Raw genomic sequence first — 21,034 nt, forward strand, 5'->3', positions numbered from 1 at the left:
TTTTGAGCTACTGGGTCCAGAATTTAAACCATGTGGTCAGCCATGTGGAATCCAGCTCCCTTAGAACCTCTAGGCCATGGGACTGGCCCACTATCAGAGATACTTAGCTTTGATATTAACATATTATTGTGGCAGGATTTCTGAGTTTCCAAGTTCATGTCTTACCATCATGAAGAATTAGAAATGCAGGCAAAAGGAGCAGATGACAAAGCAGATTTTATTGAAAGAGTAAAGCTTGTGGCAGGCAGGGATCTCAAAAGCAGGTTGCCAACTTGGAGTTTGGGTCAGGGGATTTTATCAAGCAGTCCAAGCAAGGACTCACTTTCTGATAATGAAATGGGCTTTAAAATATAGCTAAACATTGTCTATGAAGTCAGCATTCTTTGATCCCCTTTTTTGCTTTTTCTGGGTAGAAGTGTGTTTTTTGTTTGGTTGTTTTTCTTTTCTTTTCTTTTCTTTTCTTTTCTTTTCTTTTCTTTTCTTTTCTTTTCTTTTCTTTTCTTTTCTTTTCTTTTCTTTTCTTTTCTTTTCTTTTCTTTTCTTTTCTTTTCTTTTCTTTTCTTTTCTTTTCTTTTCTTTTCTTTTCTTTTCTTTTCTTTTCTTTTCTTTTCTTTTCTTTTGCCTTAGGGTACATGTGATCTGCAGAGAGAGAGAAAGACAGAGACAGTGAAAGGAAAGTGAGAAATCACCCTCCAGGAGGATGGCCATGCTACAATCCTTTCTCCTTCTAGGATATTGGGCACACACACACACACACACACACACACAAGTCCGGTGTGAGTTTTAAGCCACTTGCTCAGGGACTTGTAAACATAGTTGGTCACATGGGAGTCCTGTGATGTAACTGCTACACCATCTGCTGGCCCCTATACCTTTCTTAACTGATGACTGATGTAATTTCTTTGCAAAAGTTTTCTGTGGGGCTAACTGACCTTGAGGATCTGCACTCTTTAGTGCCTCTCGGCCACAAAGACCCTAACCTTATTGCTGTAGATTGTAATTAGGTTACTCACTGCTATAAGTTGTGCTTTCTGTGCAAGCAGTTTCTTGTGAATGCTGAGCTACTGGTACTCCATCTTTAGGCCTATGTCCTGACTACCTGTTTGTAGAAGTTCTATCTCCTATCTCCTTATTTTCTTGTTTCCTCTGATTTAAGGTTTCAGCCCTTCCTATCGATGTAAAATTTGCCAAGAAGCATACATTTTTTGTAGCACTTTTTTTTTTTAATACTGAATGATCTTTTACTTAATAAAATATCCAAGTTCTAAACCTATCACAACCAAGGTCATTCATTATGATATTAGTAAAACTTTGGAAGTTGTTGGTTCTTTCCTGAATAACAATGATTTAGCCCTTGACTCTTAGAATGTTTCAGTTCTGGTTCTGACTGGCATAGAGCTTTGCTTCCATTTACCCGGAGGGTATTGATACAGATTTACGGATATGAATCAATACCATGAATTATTATTGGATCTGAGACTCTCCCCCAGCTTAGTAATCTTTTGTACTTTACCTTAGCTCACTTCTGTTGTTTTTCAGGTTGCCTAGGCACCTTTTAATCTGATAGTGGGATCTGAGTAGAGACCTGGGGCATGATAAACAGTCTATCCCAAGAAGTCTAGAATAAAAAAATGGTTAGGATAAGTCTGACTGAAATTCATGAAGAGACACCAAGAACTGGAAAAATCAAATAATAACAATCATCTCATCAACAAATGAGTTAAATTATGAGTTAGTACATACAGGTCACATGCAAGAAAGTCTGATATCCCATGAGTACACAGTAATAACCACTTTTATTAATGTGCAAGGTCCCATGTATTATAAAAGAATTTCTGAAATAGTTGTGACATTGGAATAAATGACTAATGATTCTGTTCTCTTAGGCCATTTCTGGTTGGGGCACACCCAAAGGAAAATTTTCAGCAATGCAAATGTTTGAGGACAGTGAGAGAACTTCCTCCTGAAGATTTTGCCTTGATATGAAGATAACTCCTCTTAGATTCTTTCTTGGTTGTGAATTGTGGATGATGTCTGTATCCCTATATAGTCTTAGCTTGACAATATAAAGATTTAGCAATTACATCTGCATTTGATAAAATGTAAATGAGTACCTCCAAAAGAGATTAAGAGACAACCTATTTTGACAATTCTTCTTTTATGTATGTAAACAATATATTTTAACTGGCAAAGGAAAAACATGATTATAAATGATTTTTTTTAATTTTTATTTATTTATTTATGTTTTCCATGAGTGAGAGAGACCACACCTACAACAGGATCCCAATACTGTGATGCACCCCCAGCATTAGCCAGCCTCAGGCAGGCACATGCCCAGTGTACTCAGGGAGGTCTCTGGGCATGAACCCAGAACCTTCCCATGTCAGTCAGCCTCATAGAGCATTGCATTTTGCTGCAGCACCACCATCTAGCCCCAGAAATATTTTTATCTTGGAATCCTTTAAAATAATAATTTTAAAGCATTTAAATATACATTTAAAATGAACTTCTGTATGTCAAAGTCCTTTCAGAGAGAAAAAAAAAAAAAGGAAAGAAATAAAGTGGTGAGATTTGCATGTAGTAACAACTTCCTTTTCTTGAACAGTTCAGGCACATAGTGGTCAGTGTTCTTTTTATGCATCATGACCAGTGAGAACAATACAAGATATTCCACTCAGTTATGATGGATTACAGGGCACCCATCTGAGCATGATTCAGATGAAGCAAACAAAGCTCATCTTGAGCAAGGAGTTTACATATGAATGTTTTGCCTAATTGCATTCAGTTCTACAAAGGTAGAAGCCCTTTGCCTTTGAAAGAAAGGGCCATACCAATTTTGAGATTTAGAGAAAGTTAGAACTCTTAAAGTAACTGAGACTCTGCTTCTATATTTATTCTTTGTAGAAACGTAGATCTTCATGTGTTCAGCAGCTCCATAGGAGGTGGGAAGTACTGCCACTTGCATGTGATCTGTGTGGTACAAAAACCCCGTGTTGCAACTACCTCTTATACAAATGAGAGAGAGAGAGAAATAGAGAGATGCCCTTTGATCAGCAGAGAAGCTAAACACATTTGTGGAGTATAATATTTTAACTAATTTCACTAGAAGAGCATAAAAATAAAAACATAAGATGACAAATACTCTTTGGAGAGAACTGATTTTCTTATTATGCTGCAATTTATTAATGACTATTGCTTTGACAGTGAAAAATCTGTTTAAATATTTCACAGAAGGCAAAGCTTTCATCCAGGAATGACAAATATAAGAATTTTAATTCTGAAGACTAAGAGAAAAGCAATTTCAGTTTGAGGGGCAATTGGAACCATGTAGTTGTCAAAAGCAAAATACATTCTTATGGGAGAGTGAAAGGCCTTTTAAGACTAACCTCGAGGGTAGAGTTGTCAATGATACAGGCATATTTGTTAAACAGTTCATTTAAGCTGACATTTCTCTGTATTCCTGGAATAGGTTAGTTAAAGAAGGTAAGGGCACATACAGACCTTGACATTTTATTATTAAAGCATTACTTTTCAAGTAGCTCAGCATCATCAACCACATAAGAGTAGTTGCTTTGTTTTGGCTTCTAAATGTCTAATAATAGTGATATATTTATTAAAGACCTTCTAAACTAATTCAGTGCATTATACTCTGCATAAAAAGGAAGTCATTCCCCTTCTGGTTAAGAGAAAGATTAACGGTCCTGAAGATGCATTCATTTATACAATTTTATTCCATTATTTTTCTCTTCCAAAATGGCTTTACTGGTATCTTTAACAATTTTTTGTTGATTTATCTGATGTTGGGGCTATAGAGACACCTACATAATGTCTTTTTATAGAAGCTTGAACTATTGTGGGTCTAGAGTCATTTATTAAACTATTATAAATAAAATTCATGCTAAAATTCATGATACACATCCAATAAATGGAATTAAAATATAGATAAGACACAGTTAAATTATACAAAGTCAAATTTTAAATTATATGTACAGCACACAAATTATGAATGAGGAAGTCATTAATTCATTGGAAGCCCTATCACAATCTATAATATTTGGGCACCAATATTGACTTAGTCAACAAATAACTACTAAGAATCTATGGTGTACTACTTAGTATGGTAAGCACTGAAGCTACACTATAAATAAGACAAATTTATTATCCTTATTTATTACCCTCAGTCTAGTAGCTGACACAAGCAAGTAAATAAGGAGTGGTAATAGTGGATAGTCAGAGAGCTTGGAGAATTCACAGGAGAACTCCCAGGCAGTTCAAAGAGGTACTCATGGAGGAAAAGAATTGGCATCACAGCTAAGACCTTAGAGATATATAAAGCAGGGGCCAGACAGTGGTGTAGTGGTAAAATGTGACATTGAGAGGCCATTCCAAATGGAAATATCCCCAGTTCAAGTCCAGAGACCTCCCTGAGCATGGTGGGTACATACTTGCCCATGATGTGGGTCTGGCTAAAGGCTGGATCACAGGCTCAAGACCATATTGGGGGTGCAATCACTCTCTGTTTCTCTTTCTCTGTCTCTCTTACTCATGGAAGAAATAAATAAAAGTGAACTTAAAAAGAATGTATAAAACATATCTATGTAAATAGGAGCAAGGAGGAAACAGAAAGTGATTGAGGAAAAGGTCTGGTTATGAGTTAATCATGACATGAAAAGGAAGTGAACACGTTTTGTTGAACATATAGCAGGCATAAAATAAATATCTTTGCATGGATGAGTGACTGACTGACTAAATGAATGAAAAATAGTGTAATGTAATGAGGAAGACCAGAGATAATGCTCTGAGAGGTAAGCATTTGTTTTAAGCTTCATACTACCTAATTTTCTGAATGTATAAATGAATAAAAATTGTCTTAAAATGACAGCTGTTAATTGGAAGAAATAACAAAATATAGAGTAAAGAAAAATGGAAAAGGACTTATGTGAATTGTTACCAGATAAAACTAGAAATAATGTCTGGAAAAAGATTTATTTCATAATCCTCTATTTGCTCATTAATGCCCTAATGATTCTGGTAAAGAAACCTGTAGTCCTAAATATTTAAGTATTGGGAACCAGCAGTTAGCATAATGGCTATGTCGCTGGACTCCCACATAGTCGACCGCAGTTCATGTCCCAGACCTGGTGGCTTAAAACTCATGCCGGGCGTGTGTGCATGCATGCCCAAGATCCCGAGAGGAGAATGGAGGAGAAGGGATTGTGGCGTGACCATCCCCCCTGGGGGATGATTTCTCTCTTTCTGTCTCTCTGTCTCTGTCTGTCTGTCTGTTGAGCGCACGCACCCTATAGCGAAAACCTCTCCAAAAGAAAATAATAATAATAATAAATAAATAAATAAATATTTAAGTATTTTATTCATCTGTGTTACAAATGACATTCAACTATTTTCTTATTACTTTACTATAGAGCACATGTGCTTGCCAGAGACAGACAGACAGACAGACAGACACACACACACACACACACATGGGGGTAGGGGTGGAGAGAGAAGGAAAATGAGAAAACAACCCCCAGGGGGCATGGGACAATCCCTTTCCTCTATTCTCCTCTTAGGATTTTGGGAATGCACACACATGTACCTAGTGTAATTTTCAAGCCACCAGGTCTAGGACTCGAACCCACTCCTGTGTAGGAATCCAGCCACTTTAACCACCATTCTGCTGGCCCCCATAACATTATTTTCAAACCACTGGGTCCAGGTCTCAAACTGCAATCGGCCATGTGGAGCTCAGTCACCTAAGTTCCATGCCGGCTGCTGACCTATATTATTCAGTGTTGATTATTTATCCAGTATATTTGTGTTACCATGTGTTATTATTTCATGTATTGACACAATTTCATATTTTTATAACATTTAAAAATATCCTGGGCCAGCCTGTGACCTGATGGTTAAAGCATCTGAATCCCACATGGCCGACTGTCATTTCAAGTTCTGGAGCCAATGTCTCGAGAAACTTACAGAGCACTTGAGCCTGTATCCCCAAAATCCTGAAAGGAGAGAGAAATAAAGAAAGAGATGTTGTGTGACCATGTCCTGTAAGGGTACCTCACCGCTTTCCTCTCTTGTTCTCTCTCTTTCTCTCTCTCTGGCAAGTGCACATGCCCTCTGGCAAACTGAAAAAGAGAAAAAAAATTCTAATACTGCATTGATTTGATAACATTTTAAAATTTGCAGTAAAATCTTTTTGATAAGGTAAGGTTTTATTTAATATTATTCAATAATTTATAATGAAACTAGTGACAGTTTGTAAGGATGATAATACACTTAGTAAAAACTTGTCCTCTAGAAGCAAAGTATTCTAATTATTAGTTAATTAGTTAAAAACTATTCTAATTGTTACTCTTGTTGATAGTTATTGAATGACCATAAAGTTTAAGGAATCTACTTGTAATTCTAACAGAATAAGTATATTTTTATTAGCACTTTTATAAATAACAGTATGCCAAATCTATATATTGAACAATAAAATGGCTAGGAAATGATTAAACCAAAGAAGAAACTAACTGATGGACAGGTCCACTCTGCTCCGGTGAACAACAGTAAGTTGAGTAGTTCTTAAGTTTAAGTACAGTATCATATGTACAGAACACACTTTTATATATTATTCTTAGCTATAAATAACCTGCCAAAATTAAGCTTCCATGCAATAAAGAATAAAGTTAACTAATATTTAATTAATATTAACAGGCATAGTAGACTTGGATGTAAGGAAATCATGGATCAAAGCTCTTAATTTTCTAATTTTCTCTAAATCAACTTCACTCGAAATGCTTGGGTAGAAAATTATATAAAGGATTACTGATTTTAATTTCATTTTGTGGAAATAGCACACTAAAATATTTACTCATATAATAACAGGAAAAATCTGATTATTCCATGAAATTGCTTTTCTGAAAGCTAGTTGAATTTGCTAAATATTTAAGAATTGCATGTTTCATTTATTCAAAAATTTTTCATTAGCACTTAAATCCCTGTGTGCTAGGGATCATATCAGTTAACAAAACAGATAAAAATCCCTGAACTCTTAGGACTCATGTTCTAATAGATAGAGAGAAACAAACAACAGTTGAGCCCCAGGTGGAAGATGATGAAAGCTTGGACCAAAACAGGTTTTGAGAAGGTGGTGAGATGTGTTTGGATGATGGATATATTTTGAAAGTAGACTCAACTGGATTTGCAGAAAAATTTGATGTAGGGAGAAATGTTCACCTCTTGAAATATTCACCTTGTAAGCTAAATAATGTGATTGAATGTATAAAAGAAAATGAAATAAAAAATGTAAAATAAATAAAGAATGAAAGAATGAAAAAATTTGAGGTAGGATGAAAAATAATGAAAGGGATCAAGATTGATGACTCAAAATTGCTGAAAAGATGAAATGATTTAGTCAGATTGGGAAGACTGAGGTAAAGAATAGGAACTTAGTTTGAGATGCCAGTTAGGTAGCTGAGGAAATTTAAAAAGTAGACAGTTTGTTACTGCATTTTGACTTTCAGAAAAAAAGTCTGGAGATCAGCAGATGGCATAGCAGTTGCTTAGGTGGACTTCCACATGGTTGACCGTGGTTTGAGTCCTGGACCCAGAGGATTGAAACTCATGCTGGGTGCATGTTAGTGCATGCCCAAGATCCCGAGAGGTGAATAGAAGAGAAGGGATTGCAGCATGGCCACCCCACCACGCCTTCACAGAGGGTGATTTCTCACTTTCTGTCTCTTTGTCTTCTCTCTGGCAATCGCATACACCCTATAGTAAAATCTCTCAAAAAAAAGAAAGAAAAGAAAAAGAGGTCAGGTTTGGAGAATTAAATATGTTACATTAGCATAAATGTCATTTTTTCTTTCTTTTTTTTTTTTACATTTAATTACTTTACATTTTTTTATTTTTTTTTTGAGGGAGATTTTTACTACAGGGTGTGTGTACTTGCCAGAGAAATATAAAACAAGAAATCACCCTCTAGGTGGAATGGCCATGCCACTATCCCTTCTCCTGCATTCTCCTCTTGGGATCTTGGGCAGACACGCATATCTGCCCAGCATGAGCTTTAAATTGCCAGGCCTAGGACTACGTGGGAGTCCAATGACATAACCATTATACCATCTGCTGGTCCCTAATTACATCTTTATAGCATGCAAATGGACTTTCTGGGCATGAGTATAGTGGAAATTAGTCCAGTCAAAGATGGCAGTTTAAGCCCTGGGCTTTGATGTGATTACTGAGAATAAGTTCAACCAGGACAAAAGAAAAGGATAGGTTCTGAGCACATTGGTGTTCTAATGTTAGAAAGTTAGGGAGGATTCAAAGTAGTAGTGAAGAAGATTGAGAAGGGATTGCCAGGGAAGTAGAAGTAAAATGACAGTGTGTCTGGGAAGTCAATGTTGTTTCAAATGCTAATATGTCAAATATAGTGGAGGATGAGAATTGGTCACTCTAGCTAGCAATCAGAAGGATTTGGGTAACTTTTCTTTTGTGCCATGTATTTCTCTTTATTTACAGTTTATGTTCAGTGCAAATCAATTCCCATAACATCAGAAGTTGCTAAGAATCAAAGCATAAATACACAAACACACTATTTGGTGACTTTTCTCAGAGCAGTTGCAGGGGAATGGATGGAACTTTGGAATAACAGAAGCACAGTGGAGGTGTAGACCTAAAAGGTACCTATTTACAATCCAGAGACAGACCCAGAACCTTTGGTAGAAACTGAGAAATTGTTGCACTGTCCCCTCTTCCTTTTTTCTTTTTTTTTTAAAGAGGTTTTTGCTGTAGGGCGCGTGCGCTCGCCAGACAGACAGAGAGAGAGACAGAGAGACAGAAAGCGAGAAATCACTCCCCAGGGGGGATGGCCACACCACAGTCCCTTCTCCTCTGTTCTCCTCTCGGGATCTTGGGCATGCATGCACAGGCACCCGGCGTGAGTTTTAAGCCACCAGGTCCAGGACGCAAACCGCGGTCGACTACGTGGGAGTCCAGCGACATAGTCATTATGCTAACTACTGGTCCCTCCTCTTCCTAAGTTTTGTACTGTTCACCTCTCTTCTTCAGCCATAAACATTTTTTAAATAGTCTAAAACAAAAGTGATTACGTTTATTTTTCAGTTGTCTTTATAACCTTACAGCTTCTCCCTGAAGTAATAATCATATTAAGCATGATTGGAAAGGTTCCCAGATGTCCCAGTCACTTATTTGCATACAGATTCTTTGGCTGTACCTGTTAAAAGCTAATCTTAACCTATATGGTTTTCTTTTTTTTATCTCCTGGAGTCAGTTTACTTTTAGGTTGTACCTATTTCATTGGCATATTCATAAAGCTTGATAATATCAACAGAAATTTTTATGTGTTCTAAGAGAGTGTATGGCATGTCCAGTTGACAACTTAATTCATTTGCCTTATTCATTTAGAAGCTTCTGGTATTTGTTGTTGATCTTTTAGCAATCTTCAGTCTCTCACTAATTCATTCAGTCAACAAACTTGTATCTTTGTGGAGAACTTTAGGACAATAGCTTATCCAGCAATTTAAAGCAGATGTCATATTATAAATAGGCAAGCACAATAATAAAGGAAAAGTATGTATACCAGCAATCTGATTACTTGTGGTATAAAACATTTTAAAATTGTATTCTAAAGTAAAAGTGCCATAGAGACAAAAGCTAATAAAAACAATTATATGGGTGAATAGCGTATAATATTGATTTAATTATTCAGTCATAAAAAGATATTTTTGATGATTTTTTTTCCTTTGTAAAACTTCATTTCAAAGAAAAGTGTAAGTTTGAAATCTAAAAACTAATTGACAATCAGAAGCTGATATTTTCAGTTGGAATGAATTCCAGTGACAGCATGAACATACACCCACCGACGTGTCTGTAATAGAAACCATTTCAGAAGACTAGACTGCGGCAAATTTCCCAGGGCCTCTCAGTGAGACAGTGGTGGTCTTGGGGACTGACACTTTTCATCTTAACTTGAAGATAGACACCCTCCAGTTGTCACTCTATAGGAAATCAGGAAGTCTACTAAACTCACCAGTGGACTTTGAATTACACAGCATTGTGTCAGTGGAAATATTTTCTCCAATATTATGATTTATTCTGAAGGAAAGTCAAAGAAGGAGGGGAAAAAAAAAAAAAAAAACAGTGGAAGTTAGCTGCATGCAACATGGCCAAACAGCTGGCTGGTTTTAGATCCCAGAAACAGCTTGGGACTAACTGTGCACACAAGATCTTTTGGCAGAGTAGCTTGATGAAAATACCAAAGTTGTGAGAAGCAGTGTTCTTTTGCTGAATCCTTTATGTAGCTACCACATGGTTTATTAACCTAAATGAGAACATGCATACCTTAAAAAATATTATGAAACGTTTAATAAAGAACTTACTGATTTTTTGTATAACCCAAATGCGTTTTACCATAGTATTCACAGTAGATAAACCTTTTAATAATTTTCAGAAACTGGGAGCCAGCATTGGCATAGTGGTTAAGGTGCTGGAGTCTTACATGGTCAGCTACAATTCAAGTCCTGAGTCTAGCGGCCTACAAATGACATTGGGTACATGTATGTGCATGCCCAAAATCCTGAGCAGAGAATGAAGGAGAAGGAATTGTGACCTTGCCATGCTCCATTGGAGTGATTTCTCACTTTGCCTCTCTGTGTCTCTGTTTCTCTCTCTCCAGTGAGTACAGATGTACTATGGCAAAAACATCTTTGATAATAATAATAACTTTCAGAAACACTAATCATAGACATGAAGTGATTTCTTCTTTTTTTCCCAATAGTATGTTTGGAGGCATATTGGAAGAACGTAATGGAATCTTAAACATGAATGGGAGGGCATGGATAATTTCTTTGGCTATAAAAATTAATCTCTAAGGGAAATGAGCTTTAATAATTTAGGGCATCTATTTATTCAGTATTTTACCATTTAATTGATATCTTTTTGAACAATAAACACAACTTAATTTTAAACACATTTCTGGCTTACAAGCTACGTGCCAGAATTGTGGAAAATACAAAGTCTGCTTTCCTCTTTTAGAATTTTTTGCATTAGGTAGTATTCAGTATTTTGAAGTCAGTATCTTAAGAGTCCTACCGTCCTCTCACCCTCAAGTGTGTTGATTAAATGAATTTATCTTTACTAAGGAACTAAGGTAGATTCAATTAGGTGGGACATTTCATATTTTTATCATGAAGCATTTTGAGTCTATTCTTGGTGACATCAAAATTAGTTTCTCATCTCAGAGTTTGCTATATTTCTCTAGTGACTCAAGTCGTTTATTGGCAGTCAGTTTGTAAAATGCTCTCTGGGATTCTCTAAATGCAGGATGTTAGAAATGGAAATACATAGCATTGCCTATCCTGTCAAAAAATGTAATTAACACATATGATATATCAGTTTGCAAAAGTGGATGAAAATTCCAGTGGGTGACCTCAGGTCACAGCACACCAGTGTACCACACAGACTGTCCTGCTCCTAAACACCTCCTACCCCAGCAAAGAACTCCCATTTATTTCATTCCTGTCTCCTTAGCCCTGTATGCATATGCATATGTTTTGGTTCATAATCTACCACTCAATTTCAATTTTCTTAACATTTTTTGAATTGACTTAATTTATTGCATAGTAATAATCCATTTACATAGGATTTAAAAAAGCAAGTAGTCCTTTCTATCAGTACATTGAGAGTTTCCTCATTCTTCTATTTTGTTGCACATAATTCATTATATAGATGTCTATTTTATTTAACCAGTCCCAAATAGATAAATATTCAGTTGTTTCCAATCTTTTGTTGTGACTAAAAATGTGTAAAAGCATTATATTGTTGGGTTGGCCTTATGGCTGGTGGAAATGCCCAAGAGACATCAGATCCTCTATAGTAAACATAGTTTGAATCCTGAGCCTAGCCAACACAAAACACACTGGCACTCACGGGATTGCCCAAATTCTGATGCGCTGCAGGACTGGAAGAAAGAGACAGCAGTGTGACTAACCCTGTGGAGGATGCTCATTTCTCTCTTGATATGCACATATGTGCTCTGTCATGAATAAAGAAAAAAAGATTAAAATAAAAGGATAATATTTTTTATTTTTTCTGGGCTGCAATGGCAAAGTTTCATTAACTGAGTGACTAATAAAAGAACAGAAAGTTATTTCTCACAGTTCTGGAAGCTGGAAGTCAGAGATCATGTGCTAGAATGATGAGATTCTGATGAAGACTCTTTCTGGCTTGCAGGCAAACTGACTTCTCATTGCATCCTTACATGGCTGAAAGACAGGAAGCTAGCTCTCTGCATCTTCTTATCAGAGCGCTAATTACAATCTGAGGGTTGCACTCTCATGACCTAATTACCTCCCGAAGCCCCACCTCTAAATACCATTACTTTGAGATAAGAGTTTCAACTTATGAATGGGGGAAGGGGAGTATAATTAGTCTGTTTATAATATAATATCTATATTATTTTATATTTGTAGTCTAATTCTCAGAAACAAATTGTTAGGCTTAAAAGCCTATGCATTTCTAATTTTTATACTTACTGCTTAATGTCTTATGAGTTTGTACTATTTTATTGTCATACTGTGTAAGTGTAGTAGATTGGCCCATACCCTGTAGTTTTGCCCATATGAGAGTATTGCCAGTATTGGGGAGGTTTGCCCACATAAAACAGTAGGAAGAAGTTTGTCATTGTGTTTGTAATGAACACATTCCTTATTATAAGTAAAGTTCAGTATTTTGTCAAAAGTTGAACAGCCATTTGTATTTCCTTTCCTCTGAATAGTCTCTCAGATCTTTGGTCCATTTTTGTTGTTGTCATTGCTTTTGTTTTCTTTCCTTGTTGATTTATAGGTTTTCTTTGGACTTTACTTGTGATACTTTTTTCTTTTTCTTTTAACTGAACTGTTTTTCCATTATCAGAATTCTCTGCTCTTGTAAAATCTCTGTGAGACTACATCAACCTTGTTCACCTTTAGGAAGGAAGTTCCTGGGCAATTTTGGTATTTTCTACATGGAAAATAGGATAATTAAATTTTACTTGTTCCTGTCTCAAATATGCTGAATTATTTTCCTCAAGAATTCACCTTTCCATCTGGGTTTAATGTATTTTTATACAGTGTATCTTCATAGGATGTGTTATACCCTTATCAAATTTTTGTCCTCTTGGTATGTCAATTATTAAAAAGTAAACAAACTATAGTAAGTCATCTATCAAAATTTATCACTATAAATAGGTTAAGTTTTCCTTGTAATCTACTGTTTTTTGTCTTGTTTAATTTTAAGGCTCAACAAGGGAAAAAGTTCATGGATAATAAATATTATTTTCAAAAAAGGCATGGACTTTAGTGTTTTATTGCACTAAGTAAACTTGTACTTTAATTTCATTTTTCCACAAATTTTCTGAAGTCCCCTCATGTATTGAAATGCTTTTGAGTTCAGAATTACTTTAAATTCCTGATGGGTGTCTGATTTTGTCTGATTTTTTAAATAACTTTTTTATTACTTGTTCTAATTTGTAGTAGTTTCTTAAATAATTTCGGGAATAGTTATTTTTAGAAAATGAATTATCTATTTAAGAATGTTTGAAAATCCTACAATGGTCAGGTTCACACAATGACTTGGAAAAGAGGAATGTAAATAGTGTAGTATATAGAGCATGCCTAAGCTAAAAGCTAATGAATATATATGTATTAAAAGAATTTTAGAATGCCTCAAATTTTCCAGTGAGTTAACACGAAACTGCATCTGTGCAATTAATTTAAAGAATAGGAATTTATCTATAATTTTCATAGAAAAACAAACAAACCCAAGTTTTAATTTTTGGTAATCTGAATTGCTGAATTATTTTCTACACTGTGTAGATTCATATCTCTTTGATCAATGGGAGACCAAGCGCTGATGACCCATCTCCTGAACTTCTGGAATTCACCTCCGCTCGCTACATTCGCCTGAGATTTCAGAGGATCCGCACTTTGAATGCCGACTTGATGATGTTTGCCCACAAAGATCCCAGAGAGATTGACCCCATTGTTACAAGAAGAGTAAGTTACGATTAGAGATATTAGAACCCAAGAATGATATTGTAGCCATATTTTTAACTATCATGTAAAAAATTTAAAAATAAATATTTCAGTAAATTATAGGAGTAGGTATTAAAAAAGATTTTAAAATTTGATAGACCTTTTGCTCAAATCTAAGCTGTACCTCTTGGTAGTTGTATATCATTTGTCTGACTTTTTAACATATTGAAAATTGAACTTGTCCTTTTCTGAAATGAGAGTCAGACTGTTTGGCTCATAATTTTTTTTAAGTGTATTATTTATTTCCACTATGAGGGAGACAGAAAGACAGTCCTATCAGAGTTCCCACGCTGTAATCCAATCTCAGTCTCAGCCAGCTCGATTATGGACATACATCTGCACATATACCCTCCTGGAGTGCTCAGAAAGGCCCCCAGACATGAATTCAGAGCCTTTTCCCTGTAGCTCCTGTTGAGCCACCGCCTGACCATAATCTCATTTTTGACAGCTAAATTTGCTTTTGTCAGTTTAGCCAGTGTGTGCTTCTATTATAATTGACTTTAAAGTGTTACTACCAGAAATGTAAGGACTTTGAAACATTTTGTTTTACCACAATCTATAGTAATAATTTCATTTTATATTATTCACAGTACACACACACACACACAGAGTAGTGTGTCTTAAAGTTTAAAGTACATAGAATCCCTGATGATCTTGTGAAAATACAGATTTTGATTCAGGAGGTCTAGGGCAGGCTGAGATTCTGCTCTTTTAGAATGTTCTTAGGTCATGTCAAGATTGCAGATATGTCAACCATTTTATCAAATAATTTGCTTTTATGTTTTATTACTGAATCTTAAGCCACATTTAAAAAAACATTGCTGTAGGGGGAAGCTGATTCTACACACAGTTTCATTTCAGTTATAAATAAAATACCAGGGGAAAAAAAGTTAAAGCATACTTTCAAAAGATCTTTATATACAGGAACTAACCAAAGTATTGTCTCTCAGTGTTACATTGGAATTTGTAGGTTATGATATAGATGATCCACCTAGAAGGTTCTGAGTGGTAATTGTGCTTTTTCCTCTATACCCCCACCATAGTCACTGGTTTATGTCACCTCCCTCGTATGCTACTGCACAACCAAGAGTGTCAGTTCAGCCATAAAGCAATTACTGCTAACAGAGTAGCTACCTACTGTATGGCTAGATGGACAGAGAATGAGACATATAGGGAGAAACTAACATCGAGAACAAGACATTTCGTCCTAAAATGATCTTGACATCAGACTACTGCTACTAATCGCCAAAGTACTGAACCAGTAGGCTGAATATTCATAGCTTCTGAATATTCTTTGTGTGTTTTCTGTCCTCATAGTTAACTTGCCCATGCGTAACCTCTCCATTATGAAAAACTATTTTTGAAGTTTTAGTTATCCACGCATAACATGTGTTGGGTATTTTTGTGGCCTGTATTTTCTAAATCTGAAATAATTTTATTCTTTATTATATTCCAACATATTATAATTATTACTTCATGCACAAGTAATCATTATTTTATAGGAATGTTTAGATTCTTCATTTGGTTAAAAAAATCACTTTCAATTCTAATTTTGACATGAGTTAAAAATATACACTGAGAAAGACTGAATAATACTGAAGTGAAATTTAATCTTTCCTGACAGTGTATCTATCAGGGAAACAAAAAATCAATGAAAATGAATTAATGTTCCTTTTTATAATCTTTTTCAGGAGGCAGATTTGGGGATCGGGTGCATATTTATTATTTATATCTGCATTGTACATGAGCCTTTAAAATAGTGCAATGAAAATCAACATATAAATATGTTTTTCTGAAAGCACTCAAGTTCAATAAATACTACATATGAATTTAAATATATGAAAATAGGATATTGAATTTCAGCTCCTCTTTATGTCTCAAAAACAAAGCAGTATAGATTTATATTTAAAATAAATTTCTAAATTTTAAAAGCATCTGCAAATACTACTATATCAGGTTTCTAAGTAAATACCTCTATTTGTATCCATATATTAAGTGATAAATTTAAGAAAAAAGGGGATTTTTATGTTATCTAAATTTCATAGCAAGTTCTACTAGTTCAAGGTATTGGTATATCAAATAAGATAATGTAGCAAAAATATTTAAAAAACACTACATGTGATTAAAAACATACAAAAGGAAGAAAGAAAAAAAGGAGAAAAGGAAATTTATAGTTAGGAGATTCAGATTTGTGTCCATGTACTTATTCTTGCTAAATCTTTTTTTTTTAATGTGTATAATTGGAATAATTGAACTATCTACCACTGAGATGGTTATTGGATTCCGTATGATAACGTAAAGTGCTCTGACAATTATAAAGTGTTATACACATATTAATTAAAAAATTAAAAATAGTTCAGCTCTGTAATTATGAATATCTTTAAAAATAGCTGGTAGATTAAAATAATTAAGATCATAGACCTATATTAACTTCAGAAAGCAAGTAATTGCGGGGAACTTTTAACAATAGTAAGAGAGGCAAGTGTTCTCCAAATCAAATTCATAATTACTTTTTATTTCCCTTTAAATATGGATGAAAAATGTTTGCTATTAGCATAATTTCCCCTAAATTTGTTAGTTCTTTTTAAATACACCCAGTAAAGCAGTCTGCACATTACTTGTGAATACTGAGATTTCGCTAAGCACAATAAAAGAGGTTTTCTTTCCATGTCAAGAAATAACATAAAACAACTTTTATGAATAATTATTCTTTTAAGTTTCTTTCTTTCATTCTTCCCTGAGCAAGAGACACAGAGAGAGACCCCTTAATAAGGTCTCATTCCACGATCCACCCCATCTCAGTCAGCCCTGGTCAAATGCTGGAACAGTCACTCCCTCTCTGTTTCTGTCTCTCTCTTTCAGAAGAAATAGTAACTCAGTTTTTAAAATGCCCACTTATTGTAAATTCAAGGCATGTTTCCTTTGGGCTATGATTATAGGGATAGGAGTTACTTTGTTTGTCAGTCCTTTCTGTGCTCGAAAAACACAAATGTGCTTAAAACTAAGGATAAAAGCAGACAATAAAGTTTTTAAGTGAATGTTCTGTTTTGTTACTTTCACCTTGCAGTCATCTTAACAGGATTTCTCTCTGGATTGCTTTTTTGCAGTATTACTACTCAGTCAAGGATATTTCAGTTGGAGGGATGTGCATCTGCTATGGTCATGCCAGGGCTTGTCCACTTGATCCAGTGACAAATGTATGTATATTTATAGGATGCTTAGGCAAAATGAAACCTTGAACTGTAAAATGCTTCATGAGAGGCTTTGCTGACAGGGAATGTGAGAATGGGTGTCAGGTCCCCACTTAAATGGTGTAACAGAAAGCTGTGCCAGGGAGAAATAGAGCTGGCAGTTAGTTTGATAGACTTTGAAGTCAGCCATCAGAGTATCAGAAAACAGATTAGTATTTTTTTTCCCCAAAAAGGCTCTAAGCTGGTCAATCTATTTTGAAACCTCTCTAGCTATGACAACCTGCTGCATGATTTAGCTTTAGAGAATGCCTGCCATCAATCAACCTGACCATTTTTTTAAACATTTTTTTAATTAAAAAATTAATGCAAACGTATGACAAATGTGCATGGGAGTAAATACATAAATGGCTAAGGAATAAGAGGCTGAGGTAGAATAAGGCAATATGGAGTGGGGTGGAAAAGAGTATTCAAGAATGTGTTAAAACTGCCAGCCAGAAAATGCCAGAATGCTCTGGGGTAGAATTTTTCATTAATGACAGTATATTAAGTGAATGTAACCTAAAGAAGAAGATGAATGAGCTTCTGCATTTCCTGTCATAAACAAACTGATGAAATTCACAATCATCTACTGGACAGTACATGGGAAAAATATATTGCATAGTAAGATCAGCCAATGTAGGGAGAACTAGATTTTTTTTTTTTTTTGCCCCTGCTAAAACTGTACTATAAATGACATTATACTCAAAGCTAGTTTTCTTTTCTCTTTCTTTTTTTTTTTTTAATCACTGGAGGGCACATACACTTGCCAGAGAAAGAAAGCACAGCCTGTCCCCCCGCAATGGCGGATGGTTATGCCTCAATCTCTTTTTCTCCATTTCTCCACCTTGTCAGGATCTCAGGCATGCATGTGCTCTGCCTGGCTTGTTTTTCTAGCCACCAGGTCTGGCATTTGAACTGGTTAGCCATGTGGGATCCAACTCTCAATGCACAGTGCTTAAACATTATACTGCAGAGCTGGCCCAAAGCTAGTTTTCTGATTAATGTTATCTCCCAGGAAGATCCAAATACCCTGGCCTATTTCTTTGGACAAGGTGGTAGTATTGGTTTCTACAGAGGAGTTCTACATCTGGGAGGGCACCTGCAGATGCACCGATAGGCTGTGTTTCTCAAGCTTTGAGAGCCCAAGAGGCAGCCTTGAAAGGCAGTTCCATGTTATGAATTGAGACTGTGCTCAGAGCATACACGGACAGGCAACTAAGCCTTGGTGACTTCAGCTTTCCATTCTGCCTATGCCTCTAGATGCCTAGGAATTAACTCCTTCCTATTTGCCACATCCAAAAATATGAAACAGTGCTTGAAGAGAATTTTAAAATAAACACATCTAACCTGAAACCCCTGCAGATCCTAGACATCAGGGAAGGCAAATTCAGACTTCAAGACCACTCCAAAAGGGCCTCCCTGCTTTTTTCCAAATCTAAACTCAGTGATTCCAGAACCAATCTGGACAACCCTTCCGCCCTCCGCCAAGCTGGTGTGGACTAAATATATACACTCCAAGGCAAGCACCGCTTTTCTCCTAAGCACTGCTTCCTTCCCAGGCTGCCCAGATTGTGCATCTTAGTACGTAGTCCAGATTTTTTCTCTTTTCTTTATACTTTAAGAGAGAACCCCACCTGAATGGTTCTTAATAATGCTGTAAGTATGTTTTCCCCCTCTTTTCGACTAGAAATCTCGTTGCGAGTGCGAGCACAACACGTGTGGTGATAGCTGTGATCAGTGCTGTCCGGGATTCCACCAGAAACCTTGGAGAGCCGGGACTTTTCTGACTCGAACTGAATGTGAAGGTATGTTCTTGAGAAGCCTGAGAATGTGTCATTCTTCCTTTCCTGGATATAGGTAATATAAGCCAGTGGTGATTTTAGGTAAGCTCCTCTTTCCTGTAAGTGTAATTTATCCAAGGCAAGAGCTGATAAATATTTCACCTTGCTATCGAAATTTCTAAATTTTCAGTTTGTGTGTGTGTGATTTAAGATTTTTGCCATATGATGTGTGGGTTTGCTGGAGAGATGAAGACAGCGAGAGGGAAAGTGAGAAATCATCCCTCCCAGTGGATGGCCATGCTGTTGTCCCTTCTCCTACATTTTCCTTTTGGGAGCACACACACACACACACACACACACACACACACACACACACACATAGTATGATTTTCAAGCCACTGGTATGATTTTCAAGCCACTAGGTCTGGGACTCAAACCATGATCAGCCATGTGGGAGTACAACACCTTAATCATCACACCACCTGCTGGCCCTGGATGTCTATCTATGTGTGTTTTAATTTGGCAAGCATTGGCCAAATATCTAGGATTTAGCATTGTGTGAGGATTATGAAAAAAAGATAAAAGCATGGTATCTATTTAATATCATCAGAAAGAACCTGAAGCTTACAGAATAATGCATAAGTGGAGAGACTAATAGAAGTGTTAATGAACTTCATTCAGCAAATCCTAGACTCTAGAGAGACTTGCTTCTCAGTACCATATTTAGAAAGTATCCCGGGATGCAGATTAGCTCCAGTACCTCTTGGCTGCTTCTTTTGCAGCCCCAAATTCTGCCTGTCACTCCTAGGAAATAGCTCTGAATATCCATTGTCTAATAAAGGGAGAAAAATTAGAAGTGAGAAACTACACCCCTCACATCAGAGTCAGTTTATTACCTAAACAAATCCCCCAAACACTATGCCTTACCAGTTACACATAAAGGTAGTGTTTGGGCTAAGTAAAACATGGTTTTCACCAGTTGGCAATATTAGGTCATAAAGTCATTGATTACACTTCTTAGGTTTTTCCATTCAGGAAAAGTAGACACACAGCTGTCCACAAAGTGATAATCTTATAGTGAGTCATCAGAAAACTCATCATGTATTTTTTATGCTTTTTTATGCAAAAATGTGTCACAACTTTTTCTGATGACCTTATAACATACATGGGTGTTTATTGACATGTATGCATAATCAATCATTTTATTATTTCTTTTTAATCTGTCAGTGGGTTCCTGTGTTCACCAGAGAGAGAGAGACACACAGAGAGACAGAGAGGGAGAAAGCACCGCACAATGAGATGTGATCACATTGCAGTCTCTTAATAGTGGGAATTAATATGATAAATACGTGGATTCTCATTAACGATAACACTGTAGAGCTGCTCAAATTGAATGTCACATCAGTGGTAATCATTAGTATAAACTGTGCTGTAGTAATTATTGGACAGTGTGAACCAAGAAAAATGCAGCTATGAAAATAGTAAAATGAGACTAGCTCTATGGCCTGATGGTCAGGGGAACTGGATTCTGCAGGGATGACCAGTTGGTCAAATCCAGACCCAAGAGCTTGAGAAACATGACAGATGCATGTGCATACATGCCCCAGATCCCAGCAGGATGGAGGAATGGAGAAGGAAGGATTTTGCTATGCCCCCATCTTATTGTGAGGTGCTTTCTCCCTCTCCATCTCTCTGTGTCTCTCTTTCTGTCTCTGGTGAGTACAGGAACCCTGTGGCAAATAAAAAAAAAATAACAAAATGATCAATTATAAAAACATGTCAATAAGTACTTACTTATACTTAAATATTATCATTCAAAGACAGCTGTGTGTCTAATTTTCTTGAACAGAAATACCTAAGAAGTGTAATCAATGACTTTATAAAACCTAATATTGCCAATCTCTCACATCATGACAGGTGCAAACCAGGTTTTCTGAGA

The 21,034-nt window shown here is 36.0% G+C and overlaps 1 protein-coding gene across 1 annotated transcript in view; it reads left to right on the plus strand.

Annotated features, from left to right (window-relative positions):
• The window catches only part of LAMA2 (laminin subunit alpha 2), a 509,250-nt gene that overhangs the window by 100,539 nt on the left and 387,677 nt on the right, over positions 1-21,034 (plus strand). The window contains exons 5-7 of the mRNA XM_027770245.1: positions 13,866-14,045; positions 17,192-17,281; positions 19,002-19,119. Of these exons, the coding sequence (XP_027626046.1) occupies positions 13,866-14,045; positions 17,192-17,281; positions 19,002-19,119 (388 nt within the window). The remainder of the gene's footprint in view (positions 1-13,865; positions 14,046-17,191; positions 17,282-19,001; positions 19,120-21,034) is intronic.

Source organism: Tupaia chinensis, unplaced genomic scaffold, assembly GCF_000334495.1.
Source record: "Tupaia chinensis unplaced genomic scaffold, TupChi_1.0 Scaffold000117_2, whole genome shotgun sequence".
Taxonomy (NCBI): domain Eukaryota; kingdom Metazoa; phylum Chordata; class Mammalia; order Scandentia; family Tupaiidae; genus Tupaia; species Tupaia belangeri.